The following is a 19,671-nucleotide window of genomic DNA, read 5'->3' as shown; positions in this document are numbered from 1 at the left end:
GAGTTTACCTATCCAGCATTCTTGACTGTTTTGCATAACGCTCGAGCGGGTAAGTCTGCGCTCGAGCGGAAACCTTTGTTTGCATGTCCACTCGTGCGGAGTAACTTATGCTCGAGCGTGACCCCTGTTTTCTGAAAAGTCTGAAAATGTTTTCTAAGTGCATCTTTGCATCCTTATCCCATCCTAGGCATTCCTAGGCCTAGTTTAAGACATCTTAATGAGGATATAGATGTAGAACACACCGAGGCAAATTAGGGGTTAAGTTATTATCTTTCCCAGCTGTGTAGCTTAGTGTGTTCAATCTGTTAACTGTGTAGGGTTGGTGACTGGGGAGGCACGCTCTAGCATACTGTAGCCCAAACTCTGTGAGTAACGATTGTGTAAAGATATGTTCAAAATGATTATCTTCTGAACAATTGAACTGTACTGCTTTCTGAACTGATTACTGTTAACTGAATGAATGTATGTCCTATATTTTGTACTGTATTGTGGCATCCTTAGCACCTACTGTTTACTGTTACTGTGACAGAAATCTCTGTCGGTTCCCCCATTGGAACCACTACTGTTACTGACTGATGGCCATCATTACTGTTCGGTCTTTTAAGACCAACTGCTTACTGTACTGTTATGCTAATGGGTGTACCACATATGACTGTACTGACTGAACGACTGAAATACTATTTTAATGAACTGTTTTCATACTGTAAGGACATTCATTCTTAACCCCTTTACGCATTGTGTTATTCACTGGGCTTTAGCTCGCTGCTCATATATATATGTAGGTGTACAGGCACCAGACCGCGGCTAGGAGCGTCAGGGTTACTCCAGTTTTGTCAAGCCAACTACCGTGCCTCACTGCGAGGTTCCGAGCCTATCATGCTAAGGCTAGGGGTGTTTTAGGACTTCCCCTTCTGTACTGTCTTGCTATTCTGTAATAACCGAATGGATTGTATAGACCGAATGTTTACTGTACTGTTATATAGGGATTGAGTCCCTATTCTAAATGATTGTATATATTATGTATACTTTTCCACTGAATGTAAATATGTTGGAAAGTCTTTTGCATATAGACTGTCACTGCTCATTGGGCATTGTTCAATTACTGTATTGGCTTCCGCCAAGCCCTGTACTTTGTTTTACTGTTCTACTGTTAAGCAGGCCTTTGGTAATCTCGGATTACTAGCCGGTTACGGTACTAAACCCATGGGGCCGGGTTTGGGTCGTGACATAAAGCTTCTCTTAGAAGCTTCAAACCAAGAGCAAAGATCCTCCATATACGTGTATGGAGGATCCAGTCTGTGCCCTCCAGCTGGCACAGCTGGCATCCACTCAATCTGTAGAATACTCCGGAAGGTCGTCGGCCAGCAAAATTGGTCGATCGGCTATTTTAAATGGTCAGTCGGCCATCTATTTGGCCGGTCGCATAAATTGATGGTCGGTGGTGGTTGCTAAGGCCAAAAAGTGGCCGGTGGGTGTCTAGATTGAAGCCCAGGAAGTTAGCTTTCCAATGGCGTAAACCTTGCATTAAAATTCTTCCTGTGGAAAAAGTTATGCCCATTTTGGTGAAGCCGCGCAGATTCGATCCAACCGGGATGATACCCAACTTCAACCAATCATATCTCTCCCACCCGGACTTGGCTCTAGGAGATTCTTGAGTGAAAAATGAAGCCCCGGAAGTAATATTTCCAACGGTGGTGGCCTCATAGCTAAAATCCAAGTATGCAAATGAATAAGCCCGATTCAGTGAGGGCTGCTCAACTCTCTCTTACTCGGATTCATGCCGAACTTCTCCCAAACTAGTTTTCTCCTCTCCTTTCCTCTTTTCTTCAACTCCAAACCCCCTAAACAAAGTGTTTTGAAAGATTTTTCAAAGATTTCATCTCTCTTTCATTCATCTCCAACTTGTCTTTGCTCGGTTTACCGAAATGTGAGCGTCGGAACATCGTAGGAATTTTATTTTCAAAACATTTTGAAAGAGAGGATTTTAAAATCTAAAATCTTTTGATCAAGATTGTTTTGGTCCAAAAGGGGTATGAAGTTGGGATTTGACTCTCTCATTGCTGACGAATTTGAACCTTTGCCCTGCACACCTTTTACCACCAAGTAAACCATCAGTAACGCCCAAGTCTTAAGAGCGGTCAAAAATGGGGTGTCTACAAGTTGGTTTAGGTTGGTGGTTGAATTTATTCTAAGTATTCATGAACGAATTCTTCTTATGTGTTTAACTTGAAGGTGATGGCTGGAAGGTATAATTTGAGAAGTGTTGAGTCCAAAGGCATAAGGGAAGGAACAGCTACTAACGCAGCGGCAGCGGCGACTGCTACTGAGGCAAACAATATGGTGCAAGTTAATGTGGGGGAAATGATGGCTCAATTACTTCAGGTTGTGCAGAACAATAATCAAGGCCAGTAGGGAGATCCCTTTGCGAAGAAAAACAAAGACTTTGGTTCTTTGGGAGGCCAAAAATTCTCTGGAGATAGAGGACCTATTGCAGCTAACGTTTGGGTTCAGAGATGTGCGATGGTGTTTGGTCGTATGCAACTCACCGAGGTCCAAAAACAGGAGCTTGGGACACATCAGCTTGAGGGAGCAGCCCTATTTTGGTGGAACTCGTGGAAGGAGGGCCTAGACTTTACGACTTTGCCTTGGGTAGATTTCAAGATACGTTTTGACCGGAAGTTTGTTCCTGCTGCTATTCTGTCTCAACTGAGTGATGAATTTTCGAAATTGACTCAAGAGGGTAGAGCAGTGATTCGAGTTTGTCCCCAAGTTTAATGAGTTGTCCCGTTATGTCCCTTACTTGATCGACACGCAGGAGAAGAAGAATGAGCAGTTTATTAAGGGACTGAATCATTACCTGTCTAAGTCCCTTATTCCCTTTGATGCTGAACCGTTTGGCAGGGTTCTTGACTTGGCACTAAAGTATGAGGAAAAAGAGAAGCAGTTTAAAGAAGGGAAGGCCAAGGTCGGAGAGACTTCTAGAGGGAGTCACTTCCAGTAGTGGGATGGGAATAGATACCGACCCTATGATCGAAGGCATAGGGGTCAGCAGTTTCAGAAGCCACAGCAACAAGGTAGTCAGGGAAATTTTAGACCTCAGGGCAATTTTCGGCCTCAGGGCAATTTCCAGCCACAGGGGCACTATTATCATAGACAAGGTGGTCCGCGCCCACAGGGTTATCAAGGACAGCGGCATCAAGTGCCACAGTTGGGTTATCGTCCTCCCGTACCTCAGTTGGAGGGACCCCCACCTATCAGACCAATAGCACCTCAACCGATCAATACGAAGTGTTTTGGGTGTTAGCAGTTAGGGCATGTAATCAAAGATTGCCCTCAGAGACAGCAGGCGCGACAGGGTCAGGCAGCTCTAGCCAGGGCATTTGCAGTTATGCCAGGAACTGACAAAGTGCAAGGTACTTTTAATCTCTTTCAAGAACCCATTAGAGTTCTTTTTGATACGAGTGCCTCTCATTCTTTTATATCTAGACAGTTTGTAGAAAGAGAACATATTGTAACTACCTCCTTGTCTAGACCTATTCGTGTTGAGACCCCTTTAGGAGGGGCAATTACTCTTTATGAGATGTGTAAAGATTTTGAGATTGATTTTGCGGGTAGAGTCTTGCATGCAGGCCTAATTGTGTTAGGGTTTGAAGGGTTCACAATTATTTTGGGTATGGATTGGCTGCGAAAATATTTGTAGCTCTAGATTGTGCTGGAAGGACTATAAATATAGATATTCCCAGTATGCCACGGCTTACCCACACTTCTAGCGATAGAGAAGAGTCGGTGATGATGAGTTTTCTGTGCTCGATAGAAATTCCTAAGCAGAATATTAGTGAGGTAGATGTGGTGTGTGAGTTTGAGGATGTATTTCAAGAGATACCTGGACCTCCACCCCGACGGGTAGTAGAATTTCGCATTGACCTAGTGCCGGGAACTGCATCGATTTCTAAGGCGGCATACAGAATGGCGCCTAAGGAGCTTGTAGAGATGAAAAAGCAGCTGGAAGAGATGCTTCAGAAAGGGTTCATTCGTTCATGTAACTCCCCATGAGGAGCACCTGCGATTTTTGCCTCCAAGAAAGATGGCACTCTCCGTATGTGTATAGATTATAGAGAGCTAAACAAGGTGACTATCAAGAACAAGTATCTGCTACCTAGAATTGATGACTTGTTTGATCAATTGAAGGAGGCATCCATTTTCTCTCAGTTTGATCTCAGAACGGGTTACCATCAGATGGGTGTGTCAGAGGAAAGTATACCGCTTACTGCTTTTCGGACCCGATATGGGTTGTACGAATTTCCTGTAATGCCTTTTGGTTTGACCAATGCTCCTGCCTGTTTCATGGACTTGATGAACAGAATTTTTCAACCGTATCTAGATAAGTTTGTGATTATCTTCATAGATGATATCCTGGTGTATTCTAAGAATGAGGAGGAACACAGAGAACACTTGAAAGTTGTATTGCAGACTTTAAGGGAGCAACAATTATACGCGAAGTTCAATAAGTGTCATTTTTGGGAAAAAGAAGTTCGATTTTTGGGGCATGTTGTGTCCAATCAGGGAATAGCGATGGATCTTGAGAAAGTTGTTGCGGTCAAAGAATGGAAACAACCCACGAATCCTACAAAGGTGAGAAGTTTTTTAGAACTTGCTGGTTATTACAGGAGATTTATAGTGAAGTTTTCCACTATCGTAGCACCCATGACCAAGTTGACCCGTAAGAATGTGAAGTTTGTATAGACAGATGATTGTGAGAAAGCTTTCCAGGAGTTAAAGCAGCGGCTGACTACAGCACTAGTGTTAACTATACCGGTACAAGGGGAAAAGTTAGTAGTGTTTACTGATGCGAGTGGAACTGGGTTGGGATGTATATTGATGCAGCATCAGAAGGTTGTATCTTATGCTTTTCGACAGCTAAAACCTCGTGAGAGACGATACCCTACTCATGACTTAGAGTTGGCAGCGGTTGTTTTTGCGTTGAAAGTGTGGCGACACTACTTGTTTGGGGAGCACTTTGAGTTGTACACAGATCACAAGAGCCTCAAATATCTCTTTTCTCAAAAAGAGTTGAACATGAGGCAACAGAGATGGGTTGAATTTATCAGTAGTTATGATTTTGAGATCCTTTACCACCCAGGGAAAGGAAATGTAGTCGCTGATGCACTTAGTCGACAACATGAGATTATGGCTTCTTTGATGATTCAAGAATGAAATTCCTTGGAGTTAATTTCGATGCATGATATTCAACCAATATAGAGTGCTGAGAGGGCATACATTGGTAGTTTGACCGTGCAGCCAACGTTGCTGGGTAAAGCTCGTCAGTTGCAGAATTTAGATGGGTTTCTTGTTAGCAAGCTCGATGACCTTGCAGTGGATTTGATCGATGATTGTCCTACTGATTCTGTGGACTCAGATGGGGGATTGCGATTCAATGGCAGGTTGTGTGTACCTAATATTGTTAAATTGAGGAAAGAGATTATGGATGATGCCCATAGGTCCCGATATACCATTCACCTGGTGGGACTAAGATGTATCATGACCTGAAAAGAACGTTTTGGTGGGAAGGTATGAAGAAGGACGTAGGAGAGTATGTTTCTCGATGTTATGTGTGCTAACAGGTTAAGGCAGAACATCAACGACCGTTTGGACTGTTGCAGCCTCTTGAGATCCCTACTTGGAAATGGGAGTGCATCTCTATAGATTCCGTGGATGGATTGCCGCGGTTTAAGCGAGGCAATGAATCTATTTGGGTGATAGTGGATCGACTCACAAAGTCTGCTCATTTTATTCCTATCGGTGTTCACCGAACTGCGGATAAACTAGCTAGGCTATATATTCGGAAGGTGGTGCGACTTCATGGCGCACCCGTTTCTATAGTTTCGGATTGTGATCCGTTGTTTGCGGCAGAGTTTTGGAAGAGTTTTTCAGCATGCTTTGGATGCTAGGTTAGACCTAAGCACGGCTTATCATCCTCAGACAGATGGGCAAACTGAGCGGGTAAATCAGATCTTGGAGGATATGTTGAGAGCTTGTGTTCTCGATCTTGGTGGTAGTTGGGAAGAACACTTGCCATTAGTGGAGTTTGCTTATAATAATAGCTATCACTCCAGTATCGGGATGGCACCTTTTGAGGCTTTGTATGGGAGGCCATGTCGATCACCTGCATGTTGGATGGAGGTATGAGATGCACCGTTGTTAGGGCCAGAGTTGGTGAGAGAGACCACGGAAAAGGTAAACATTATTCGGGAACGTATTAAGACGGCACAAAGCCGTCAAAAGAGTTATGCTAATAGAAAACGTAAGGAGGTTGAGTTGAATGTCGGAGATTATGTGTTTTTGAAGGTTTCACCGATGAAGGGTATCATGCGGTTCGGAAAGAAGGGAAAGTTAGCACCTAGATTTGTGGGACCATATGAGATCACAGAGAGGATTGGTAATGTGGCTTACAAATTAGCTTTATCACCTGCTTTATCTATGATTCACAATGTGTTCCATGTATCCTTATTGCGAAAGTGTGTACAAGACCCTTCCCAAGTAGTATCACCAGAAAGGTTAGAGATTAATGATGATTTAACGTATGTGGTGCGACCGGTTACTATTCTAGATCGGGATGTAAAGTAGTTGTGACACAAGAAAGTGAACTTAATTAAAGTACAATGGAGGGAGGATGAGAATGATATCACTTGGGAATTGGAAGAGAAAGTTTGGCATATGCATCCGGAACTTTTTACTTAGTACTCTATCCTATCGAATCTCGGGACGAGATTCTTTTGAGGTGTGTATATTGTAGCGACCCTAATTTTCTTAAGTCATTACTTATTATTTTTATTATCTTATTTTATTTTTGACTTTATTAATTGTGTTATTTACATGAGAATTAATGTGTTGTTTAGTTAATGTGATATTTAATGAATTTAATGTTGTAATTAATAAATTTAATGTGTTATTTAATTAATTAAGATATTAATATATTTATTTTTTTTATAAATAAAAAAAGAGAGGTGTTTTATATATATATATATATATATATTTAATCTTATATTTATATATATCATAATTATGTGTATTATATAATATAATATTATATAATAGTCATATTAGATTAGAATAATAAATTAGGTTATTATATATATATATATAGTATAACATGTAATCAACTAGGTTTAGGAGTTGTTAAGAAAATAAAGAATAGAAAAGTGAATCAGAGAGGAGGTAGCCGTGAGTTAGTGCTGAGAGAGAGAGAGAGAAGAGAGAGAGAGAAAGATTGATCATCAAGAGAAGGAAAAAAAAAAGAGAGAGTGGTGTGTGCGCAGCGTGGAAGAAGAGGAAAGGGAGAGACGGCTCGAGAGAGGAAGGTGAAAGGAAAAAAAAATATTAGGGTTTTGTTTTGGTGGTTCTATTAGTTCTCCAAATATTTCATAGATCTTCAAAATAATATTGAGTACAAAACCCACTTTCCTTGATTTATGTTTAATTCATTGTTTTTGTTTTTATTTTATTTATTTGATGTTAGTTCGATTTTGTGTTTATTTAAAGATGATTGATTAATTTTAATTATTTTGTTTAGTTGTGTATGTAAGGTTTAGGGTTTTTAGTTGATTGATTGATTTTGATTATTTTGATTAGTTGTGTATGTCAGATTTAGGGTTTTTATATGGATTTATTTTATGGTTGTAATAACCCTCATGATTATATGAAACTAAAATTAATATGGTTATATGAAATTAAAATTAATTAAGAACCTATAGATAAATTTCTTATACTCCACCATGACTCTATGGATTGTTGTTTTATTTGAGTGATGGTGAGAAAGAGTTTATAAAAAAAAAAGGTGAGGATTATGAGATTTATTTGAATGCCTTAGTCTTGGCATTGTTATGTTTATTCTCATGTGTGAGATGTTTTGTATATGTATATTGTTGCCTCGTTCTCATGAGTAGACGAGTGCATTGATTTGCGCGCGTACGTATGTGCTAACCATCCGAGAAGTGTGAGTCAAACTCGGGACGATATCCCCATGCAAGTTTGGCTTCGGAGCGGTGTTATGTATACGGGAGGCACATGGGATATATGTGTAGGCCGAAAGGGGAAGGCCGAAGTGGTGGAGTTAAGGTAAAAAAATTTAATTATGAGTTTATTGATTTGTACATCTTGAAAAATAGTAATCGACCTCAATAAATTATAAAATTTGAGCAGAGGCATGTATACGTGATTTTCGACAACTTTTGTGTTGTACCTTTTTATTAAAAAGGTCGATTAGAACTTATAATCGGATGACTTTGGTTATTGTCAGTTTGATTTATTTTGGTAATGCAAATTTTATAGGCTGTTTTAACCCACGAAACGAGCTCATTTTTATTGATTTCGCGTAAACTGAAGTAAAACATTATTCTGCACACTTTTCATGTTTTGAACTTTTTCGAAAAAAATCATCTTAGGGTAATTTTTGTTCGTTTTCAGCGTCAAATTTTTCGATTGAATTCCGTCTAGATTTTTAGATCAAGTTTTTCTCTTAACCTGTTCAGTTTCTGTTAAATTCGTCCATGATGACTTTTAGGAAATTTGATTCTGTAAAACTTTCGTTCTTTGAGTTTTGGTCAATTCAAATTATTTATGCAGGAAACGGTGCATTTTTATACGTATTCAGCAAGTTACTTATGATTAATTTATACTAACATTATTTTTTTGCAGCATGGTGGGCCTTACTAACTTTTTATGCAGAGCTAACCCACCATATTTCTATTTCTATTTTGTTTATTTTATAATAAATTTATATTTCGTTGTATACGGACAAGAAACTAAATGCTACTGTATCTCGGGAAACTACTCATTCGTCTCGGTGCGGTTGGAACTACTTGTCTTGTCCTGTAATAAGAATTAAATGTATTTTTGTCTGTGTCTGGTGGACATGTGGGTGTTAGATCTTGTACTCATACCAGTATACCTGTCTACTGACTCGTTTTGTCTCTTTGCAACTCGGGTGTGTTCTATTTGAGCACAGCCGAGCTTCCTTTGCAGGATTAGTAGAGACTTTGGTGGTGACATGAAATAACTATGATCGTAGGACATGTCATTTGGAGTTCTTTTATTTTTCTTGAGCTTAGGGTTGATACTAATTTATGTATTTATTATTTTTTTTAATGACTTTAGTATTGGAATAATTTGGCATGGTTTGTTACTGTACTTTATTTAAGTTGTTTTGACTATTTATTGTTACCTTGATGTTGAGGTATTGGTCAATTATGAATTTATGGTGGATGGTTTGGTTTGCGTTTAGTTTTTTTTTTTTTTGTTTCACCCCTAAGATTTGGGTGATGGAATATTATTGGGGTTAGTCTTAATTTAATATTCAATTGTCTAAATTTTGGGGCGTGACACTAGCTGTCAGGTGGTATTACAAACTGGAGTCGGCTTCAATTAAAAGCTTCCACCAACTCCAAAAATCCTTCAGGGTAAGGTTTATCACTAATGAGGTCCAGCCAAAGCAAGCCGATTCCCTCTGGGCAATGCAGATTCAACCGGAGGAAACCCTTCGTGCCTACTCGGCGCGGTATTGGGAATGTTTTAATCTAGTAGACGATGCTTGCAATGACTCCATGGCCATCACCGCCTTCAAGATAGGGTTGCATCCTGATAATGCCTTCCACAGCTCTTTGACCAGACGGCCCCCCAAAACAGTTTGGTCGTTGATGAAGAAAGTTGAAGAATACTGTAAAGTGGAAGATGATGCCTTGAGGGTTAAAGCCGGCAATGTGACCAATAAGACAGCTCCTGCTGAAATTGCTCAGCCGTTAAATTCTGTAGCACCTCAGAGCCCTGAACCACGGCATCGGGCGAAACGAGATAAGAGACGAGATTCTCGTCGATCAAGTGACCAATGCTCCCACCGATTGAATGAACAACTGCAAATCGACAGCAGGCGCACAAGGCGCGCCGATAAGAAATATACTAAGTTATTAGAACCGATCAGCACGGTCATGTCCAAAATCCAACATTTTTCGTTCTTCAAGTGGCCATCAAAAATGGTAGGACCTCCCGACACTCGAAGACGGGATAGGCGGTGCGAGTATCACAAGGATCATAGCCATGAAACTGAGAGTTATTATGCATTGAAGGATCACCTGGAGGACTTGGTACAGGATGGTCGGCTACAGCAGTACGCCCGAAAGGGCAACTCAACCAAAGCAATAGCCTTGAGACGGGATTCCCCTCAACTCAGCGTGATCCACATGATATATATCCTGCCAATTTCATCCGCGGTGCATACGATTCAGTCGAATCCCGACCCTCAAAATCAACTCCCTCTGGCTAAACGGCCCTATGAAGTTGCAAGCATTTCTTTTGATGATTCAGATCTAGCCGGAGTGACACTTCCTCACATCGATCCCTTGATAATTGAGTTACACGTAAACCGATTCACCATTGAGCGCGTACTCATTGATCTGGGGAGCACATCAGAAGTTATGTATTACAAGACATTCACCAAACTCGGCTTCTTGGAATCAGATCCTTCTCCGGCTCCTTATCCATTATTCGGCTTCAATGCCAATCCATAATACCCATTGGGGAAATCACACTACTAGTCCGAGCCGGCTCCCAAACAGTGGATGTGGAGTTCTTGGTCGTCAGGCTGTCATCGCCGTATAATCTCATCATGGGGCGATCCTGGTTGCATGTTATGCAGGACGTGCCAAGCACCTATCATCAGCTGCTACACTTCCCCACAGAACGCGACATTGAGCAAATCTGTGGCTCTCAGAAATCGGCACAAGCATGTTATCTCCTTGCTCAAAAGACGCCAAAGGAGTTGCAAGTGAACTCTATTGAGGTAACAGGTCGCGGGAGCCTCGACGATGTTTGACGGCCTCCAAGTGAAAAGGCCACGGAAGGCCTAGACTGGGTTGAAATTGACGGAAGCCCAGAGAAGTTCTTCATGGTCGGCACCTCACTGAGTCAAGCCGACAGACAGCAACTAATCTCTTTCCTGCTGAGCAACCTTGACGTTTTTGCATTGACTCTATACGAGATGCCGGGTATAGATCCGTCCGTTTCACAGCACCGTTTGAATGTTGACTGTAAATGCAAGCCGATTATTCAGAAAAGCCGGCAGTCAGCCGCAGAGCACACTGCTGCCATTGTTGAGGAGGTTGACAGGCTGCTTGAAGCCGGGGCAATCGGGGAAGTGACCTACCCTACATGGCTCTCTAATACAGTGGTTGTGATGAAGAAAAATGAGACTTGGAGAGTGTGCGTCGATTTCACGGATCTAAACGAAGCCTGCCCCAAGGATTGTTTTCCCCTACCCAGAATTGACCAACTTGTAGATGCGACAGCACGCCATTAGCGTATGAGCTTCCTCGATGCTTACAAAGGCTACCATCAGATTGCCATGCATCTTGAGGACCAAGAAAAAACTGCATTCCTCACCCCAAGAGGAACCTACTGCTATAAGGTTATGCCTTTTAGGTTGAAGAATGCAGGGGCAACTTACCAAAGACTGGTCATGGCTATGTTCAAGGAGCAACTCGGCCACACTATGGAAGTGTACATTGATGACATGGTGGTCAAGTCCAGAGAAGAGCAAACCCATCTAGCGGATCTAGAAGAGACGTTCGACATCTTACGCAAATACAAAATGAAGCTGAATACTTCCAAATGTGCGTCTGGGATCGGCTCCGGCAAGTTCTTGGGTTACATTGTCAACCACCGGGGAATCGAGGCCAACCCGAGGCAAATCACAGCAATCTTGGAACTCAGTTCCCCTCGTTCAGTAAAAGAGGTTCAAAAGTTGATGGGGATGGCCGTCACACTCAACAGGTTCATCAGTCGGTCTACAGATCGCTGCCAACAATTCTTCCATACTCTATGGCAGGGCAAGACTTTTGAATGGTCCGCCGAATGCAAAGCCGCTTTCAATGGCCTCAAGACTTACCTCCGCTCAGTACCACTCTTGACAACACCTGCTGCTGGTGACTCGCTCATTCTGTGTCTAGTAGTTTCTGACAGGGCCGTCAGCGCCGTACTGATAAAGGAAGAGCTAGGGGAGCAACGGCCAGTGTATTATGTGAGCAAGGCAATGGTTGACACCGAAACACACTACCTTCCGCTGGAAAAACTCATCTTAGCCCTAGTCATGGCGGCAAGAAAACTGATGCATTACTTCCAAGGACATAGCATTAGGGTGCTAACAGATTATCCCCTTCGTTCAGTACTATGAAGTGCAGAAGCATCAGGACATGTTTCAAAGTGGGTTCTTGAACTCGGCCAGTACGACATTCAGTTTCTACCTAGAACCTCAATCAAGGGACAGGTGCTAGCCGACTTTGTTGCCGAATTTACGGGGGGTCTTGCCGATTCAAGTCCGATGAAATTTGACCAGAGCCGAACTGGAGAATTTATGTTGGGGACATCTGGCAGTTGTACTGTGATGGATCATCCAATCAGCGGGGCAGCGGAACCGGAGTTGTGATCATGGCCTCCAACAGCGCAATAATTGAGTAGGCCGTCAAGCTCGGCTTCGAAGCGTCAAATAACGAATCCGAATACGAAGCCCTTCTAACCGGTTTGCGAAATGCACATCTTTTGGGTGCTCAGCGCTTGCTTGTATTTTGCGATTCAAAACTGGTGATCAACCAGCTAAAAGGGGAGTACGCAGCAAGAAACAACCGTATGGCGGCTTACATGAAAATGGCCAACTCCTTACTGGCAAAATTTGACCATCATGAATTGAACCAGATAACACGTGATCAGAACACACATGCAGATGCCCTTGCCTGCCTAGCCTTCGCCATTAACTCAGAGATTAAACGGACCATCGAAGTAGGTTTCATCCTAGAGCCAAGCATCAGCCCTTCGGAGGAAGTCCAGGTCAATGTTATAGAATCTGGAACAAGTTGGATGGATCCCATTGCTGCATTCCTGTCTTCCGAACAGCTCCCAAAGAACAAGAAAGAAGCACACAAGCTGCGAAACAAAGCCCTGCGATACTACTTGGATCCGTAAGGAAGGCTTTATAAACAATCCCTCTCTGGTCCATATTTGGAATGCGTGCACCCTAACAAAGTCGAAGAGTTTCTGACTGAAATACATGAAGGCAGTTGTGGTGCCCATTCTGGCGGACGATCTTTGGTCCATCGAGCTATAACACAGGGGTATTACTGGCCGACAATGAGAGCTGGCGCCGAATGCTATGTGAAGAAATGTGAACAATGTCAGAAGTTTTCCCCGCTAACCCACCTGCCCGCTGAAGAGTTGAGCTCCATTACCAGTCCTTGCCCGTTCGCCTAGTGGGGGATTGATATCGTAGGACCACTGCCGAGGCCCCAGGGAACAAGCGGTACTTGATCGTTGCAACAGATTACTTCACAAAATAGGTCGAAGCGGAGACATTAACGCACATTCGAGATGCTAATGTTAAGCGCTTTATATGGAGAAATATCATAACATGATTCGGCATTCCAAGAGCTCTTATCTCAGACAACGGCACCCAGTTTGATTGTGGCGTCTACCAAGAGCTGTGTAGCAAATATGGTATTCGGCCTTACTTTTCTACACCGGCTTACCCATAAAGCAATGGTCAAGCCGAAGCCTCTAATAAATCCATCTTGGATGGCATCAAGAAGAAGCTGGAGAAAGCTAAAGGCAAATGGGTCGAAGAATTGCCGAGTGTATTGTGGGCTCATCGAACTACGCCGAGGCGATCTACTGGAGAAACGCCATTTGCTCTGTGCTTTGGAACCCAGGCGATCATACCCCTGGAGATCGGCCACCTAACCCTGAAATCACAAGTTTTTGATATGGGCCAAAACGACAAGATGCTGGCATTGGATTTGATTCTGATCGAAGAACGAAGAGACTGTGCCCTTGCGTCGATGGCGCGGTACCAACGACAGCTTGCCAAGTCATATAATCAACGTGTTCAGCTGCGCCACTACACACCAGGAGAGTTGGTCCTGAAGAAGGTACTTCCAGCTGCCAAGAAACCGGCTGATGGAAAATTGGGTCCTAACTGGGACGGCCCTTATCAGATTGATTCGATCGCAGGAGCAGGGGCATATCGGCTCAAAGACATGTCAAGGAGGAATTTGCCACGATGTTGGAATTCGACGCATTTACGCAAATTTTATCATTGACCCGACTTGTGGGGCATGATACTTGTTCTGAATGGTTCGCCATGTACATCTCATTTTCTGTAATGCAAACATCCCTATTTATTCTCAACATCCAATTCAAAGATATTCCGAAAAAGCCTCCGGATTCGGAGTGCCCTTCGTGGATATCACGATTGGCCAATTAAAGACTTCGGATTCGGAGCCCCATCGACGCATGATGTCTTTGGGCCGAAAAAGCCTTCGGATTCGGAGCGCCTTTCGTAGATATCACGATTGGCCAATTAAAAACTCCGGATTCGGAGCTCCATCAGCGCATGATGTCTTTGGGCCGAAAAAGCCTCTGGATTTGGAGCGCCCTTCGTGGATATCACGATTGGCCAATTAAAGACTCCGGATTCAGAGCCGAATCGGCGCATGACGTCTTTAGGCCGAAAAAGCCTCCGAATTCGAAACGCCCTTCGTGGATATCACGATTGGCCAATTAAAGACTCCGGATTCGGAGCTCCATCGGCGCATGACGTCTTTGGGACAAAAAAGCCTCCAGATTCGGAGCGCCATTCGTGGATATCGCGATTGGCCAATTAAAGCCTCCGGATTCGGAGCCCCATCGGCGCATGACGTCTTTGGGTTGAAAAAGCCTCCGGATTCGGAGTGCCCTTCGTGGATATCACGATTAGCCAATTAAAGCCTTTGGATTCGGAGCCCCATCGAAGCATGACATCTTTGCACTGAAAAAGCCTCCTGATTTGGGGCGCCCTTCGTGGATATCACGATTGGTCAATTAAAGCCTCTAGATTCAGAGCCCCATCGGCGCATGATGTCTTTGGGCCAAAAAAGCCTCCGGATTCGGAGCACCCTTCGTGGATATCACGATTGGCCAATTAAAGACTTGGATTCGGAGCCCCATCGGCGCATGACGTCTTTGGGCCGAAAAAGCCTCCGGATTCAGAATGCCCTTCGTGGATATCACGATTGGCCAATTAAAGACTCCGGATTCGGAGCCTCATCGGCACATGACGTCGTTAGGCCGAAAAAGCCTCCGAATTCGGAGCACCCTTCGTGGATATCACAATTGGCCAATTAAAGCCTCCGGATTCGGAGCCCTATAGACGCATGACGTTTTTGGGACGAATAAGCCTCCGGATTCGGAGCGCCCTTCATGGATATCACGATTGGCCAATTAAAGCCTTCGGATTCGGAGCCCCATCGGCGCATGACGTCTTTGGGCCGAAAAAGCCTCCGGATTCGGAGTGCCCTTCGTGGATATCACGATTGGCCAATTAAAGCCTCTGGATTCAGAGCCCCATCGAAGCATGAGGTCTTTGCGCCAAAAAAGCCTCTTGATTCGGAGCGCCCTTCGTGGATATCACGATTGGCCAATTAAAGCCTCCAGATTCGGAGCCCCATCAGCGCATGATGTCTTTGGGCCGAAAAAGCATCCGGATTCGGAGCGCCCTTTGTGGATATCACGATTGGCCAATTAAAGACTCCGGATTCGGAGCCCCATCGGCGCATGACGTCTTTGGGTCGAAAAAGCCTTCGGATTCAGAGTGCCCTTCGTGGATATCACGATTGGCCAATTAAAGCCTCAGAATTCGAAGCCCCATCAGTGCATGACGTCTTTGGGCCGAAAAAGCCTCCGGATTCGGAGCGCCCTTCGTGGATATCACGATTGGCTAATTAAAAACTCCGGATTCGGAGCCTCATCGGCGCATGACGTCTTTGGGCAGAAAAAGCCTCCAGATTCAGAGTGCCCTTCGTGGATATCACGATTGGCGAATTAAAGACTCCGGATTCGGAGCCCCATCGGCGCATGACGTCTTTGGGCTGAAAAAGCCTCCAGATTCAGAGCGCCCTTCGTGGATATCACGATTAGCCAATTAAAGCCTTTGGATTCGGAGCCCCATCAAAGTATGACGTCTTTGCGCTGAAAAAGCCTCCTGATTCGGAGCGCCCTTCGTGGATATCACGATTGGCCAATTAAAGCCTCCGGATTCGGAGCCCCATCGGCGCATGACGTCTTTGGGCTGAAAAAGCCTCCAGATTCGGAGTGCCCTTCGTGAATATCACAATTAGCCAATTAAAGCCTTTGGATTCGGAGCCCCATCGAAGCATGACGTCTTTGCACTGAAAAAGCCTCCTGATTCGGAGCGCCCTTCGTGGATATCACGATTGGCCAATTAAAGCCTCCAGATTCAGAGCCCCATCGGCGCATGATTTCTTTGGGCAAAAAAAGCCTCTGGATTCGGAGCACCCTTCGTGGATATCATGATTGGCCAATTAAAGCCTCCGGATTCAGAACCCCCTTCGTGGATATCACGATTGGCCAATTAAAGACTCCAGATTCGGAGCCTCATCGGCGCATGACGTCTTTAGGCTGAAAAAGCCTCCGGATTCGGAGCGCCCTTCGTGGATATCATGATTGGCCAATTAAAGGCTCCGGATTCGGAGCCCCATAGGCGCATGACGTCTTTGGGCCGAATAAGCCTCCGGATTCGGAGCGCCCTTCGTGGATATCACGATTGGCCAATTAAAGCCTCCGAATTCGGAGCCCCATCGGCGCATGACGTCTTTGGGTTGAAAAAGCCTCCGGATTCGGAGTGCCCTTCGTGGATATCACGATTAGCCAATTAAAACCTTTGGATTCGGAGCCCCATCGAAGCATGACATCTTTGCACTGAAAAAGCCTCCTGATTTGGAGCGCCCTTCGTGGATATCACGATTGGTCAATTAAAGCCTCTAGATTCAGAGCCCCATCGGCGCATGATGTCTTTGGGCCAAAAAAGCCTCCGGATTTGGGGCGCCCTTCGTGGATATCACGATTGGCCAATTAAAGGCTCCGGATTCAGAGCCTCATCGGCGCATGATGTCTTTGGGCCGAAAAAGCCTCCGGATTCGGAGCGCCCTTCGTGGATATCACAATTGGCCAATTAAAAACTCCAGATTCGGAGCCCCATCGGCGCATGACGTCCTTGGGCCGAAAAAGCCTCCAGATTCGGAGCTCCATCGGCGCATGATGTCTTTGGGCCAAAAAAACATGCAAACACACGTGTCCCGAATAAAAATTACAATGAAACAAACAGTTGAAATAGACAATGTACTATTATCCAAATTAAAGCCTCCGTAAACAAAGGTCGAAAAATGCAAATATTCAAATAAGATTGTTCAAGCCGCATAAACGTAATCTAAAACGTGCGCACATTCAGAATAAAATGTGTACTAATATAAATAACAAGTACGCTACAAATTGAGAACTAAGCATTTTATGAAAATCAGCCAATAAATACATAATTTCACTTTCAATCTACGTAATCATTACAAGGTTTTCTTTGGTTCGTCGGCTTCTTTATCATCACTCTTCTCAATTTCGAAAGCGGAGAAAGGGAAATCATTCTGTTGGTACAACGAAAATGCCGAATCCAACCCCGCTGCCTGGAGACTCTTAGCTTGCTGAAGTGCCTTGATCCAACCGTGCCTAAATCCACGATTTTCACATCGGCAAACTTCTTCGGTGAGTTTCTCCTTGGTCTTCTGAATTCTGACCTTTCGGCCGTCGTGGAAGCCTTTTTCATAGGCCGCAGCCCTCGTAGTTTCGATCGCGAACATACTGGTCGTGTTTCGATCGGCGATCGCATCACTAATCAGCCTTTGAGTAACCATCTCTTCCACAACTAGGTTTGGGTGGCTGGCCGATTGAGGCTCGGTGGACTTGATCTCATGCTCGGCCTTCTCGGCGTGAGCTTCTAATTTTTGAATGCGTTCGTCTTTCTGTTCTATATCGCGATGAGCGGCTCAGAGACGCATGCCGATCTCATAAGCAGTGTACAGTCCCTTCACCGCCCCATGAACGCCTTCCCGAAACACTTCGAAGTCCTGCCGACCTACCATCGATTGCTGAACTTCGGGTGGAAAGATCTGTCGAGCGAACTCGACTGCCACATTTGAATCTCGAACAATCGAATCAGCCTCTGTCATTGGTCTATTACCGATGAAGATCGCAAAACTTAACAAGCGAGGAGTCGCGTCGGATTCCCTTCCAGGAAGAGGTTGAGGAGACTTGCGTTGTGGCTGCTTGTCCCTCCTGGGCGACCTACTTCAACGACGGGGAGATTGGTGTCTCTCCCGATCCCTCGAAGTCCTATTGCCCATGCGTGAAGGTTTACCACTTCGATTCATGTTTCCTCCCAGCTCAGCTAGCGTCTTCGCTTCACCTTTGCTGTTGAAGAAAAGTCTATTCGGCATTCGAACTTGTTTAAGTTTCCACTAAGAACTGGACTGAGTTGCTGTCAAAACATATAAATAAGACCTTCGTTCACGAAGTGCACACCCATTTACTCCCTACGAAGGCAGCACCTCCGAGGCAATCTCATTAATATCGAAACCTCAATAGTCCGGCACCGATCAAGTCACGTGCCCCAATCACCCCCTCTGTTATTCGGCGTTCTACGTTCTTGAACCAGCTGGGGCAAGAGCAGATTCATTAATCTAGTCGGCTCGAGTGCCCCAGCCGTCCCACGAATCGACTCATCGGAACAATATTCATTAGTTCGTATTATTCGGCGTTTAATGTTCATGAACCAGCTGGAGCAAGGGCAGATTCATCAATCTATTCGGCTCTGGTGCCCCAGCCGCTCCATGAATCAATTCATCAGTACCTCATGAGTGCTTGTTATTCGGCGTCTAATGTTCATAAACTAACTGGGGCTAGGGCAGATTCATCAATCTATTCGGCTTGTGTGCCCCAGCCACCCCATGAACCGATTTACTCATACATTACCCATGAACTAATTTTATTCGGCACAAAGAGCTCACTGGCTGGGCCAAGGGCATATGACGGCGCCGAATGGATTTACTTATTCGGATTTACACCGTTATCTAATCGGTAACTATGCAATGGGATATTTAATTTACTTATCTCACGATCCTACTTCCTATCGGATCGATAATGAGCAAGCATAACATACAGTGATCATTTTATCCAAAGTAGTGAAAAGCAAAAGCAAAACTCTTCGTTAATATCAAAAACTACGTACAATGAATTATGAAATGAAAAGGAAATTTTCATTAATAAATTAAGCGCAGGTAGTAACTAATTTATACATGAAAATTACCTTGAACTAACAGAAATCTACTAAACAAAAACATATATTGAAATTGAGAAAAACCTAACAAAACTAAAATGTCTCCCAAATCAAGTCTCAGGGTCAGACTCAAGCGGCTCAACGTCCACTTGCTCGTATGGAATTGGCGTAGCCAATATAACTCCAGCGGCAGCAAGGGCTTTGAGCCAGCCGTGTTTGAATCCCCGATTCTCGAATTTGGGGACTTCTTTTACATAGTCATTAAGGGAGGAGCTTTTCCCGGCCTTGAACGCCGCCGAAGCCTCAGAGTCGGCTTTCTCCTTAGCCTGCTTCAACTCTCCCAACTCTGCCTCCAGCTTGGCAAGCGCCTCCTTGGCTAACTTGAGCGATTCCTTGCTTGCGTTTGCCCTCTCCTCGGTATCAGATTTGAGTTAATCAACAGTTCTGGCCCTTTCCTTCTCAGCCTCGGCCTGCGT

The 19,671-nt window shown here is 44.3% G+C and overlaps 1 protein-coding gene across 1 annotated transcript; it reads left to right on the top strand.

The window, feature by feature from the left end:
* The first annotated feature begins 10,025 nt into the window (after positions 1-10,025).
* Positions 10,026-10,559, top strand: LOC145813191 (uncharacterized). Its single transcript, XM_082908463.1, has one exon. The coding sequence runs from the start codon at positions 10,026-10,028 to the stop codon at positions 10,557-10,559; it is 534 nt and encodes a 177-aa protein (XP_082764589.1).
* Positions 10,560-19,671: the final 9,112 nt, after the last annotated feature.

This window comes from Camellia sinensis, chromosome 15 (assembly GCF_055761805.1).
Source record: "Camellia sinensis isolate YWXY chromosome 15, ASM5576180v1, whole genome shotgun sequence".
In the NCBI taxonomy this organism is placed as follows: Eukaryota; Viridiplantae; Streptophyta; class Magnoliopsida; order Ericales; family Theaceae; genus Camellia; species Camellia sinensis.
The sequence above is the reverse complement of the archived record's forward strand: the minus strand, read 5'-3'. Positions and strand labels throughout refer to the sequence as shown.

Coding starts and splice junctions, on each gene's coding strand:
- LOC145813191 (XM_082908463.1), top strand. CDS start 10,026: ATGGTAGGACCTCCCGACACTCGAAGACGGGATAGGCGGTGCGAGTAT.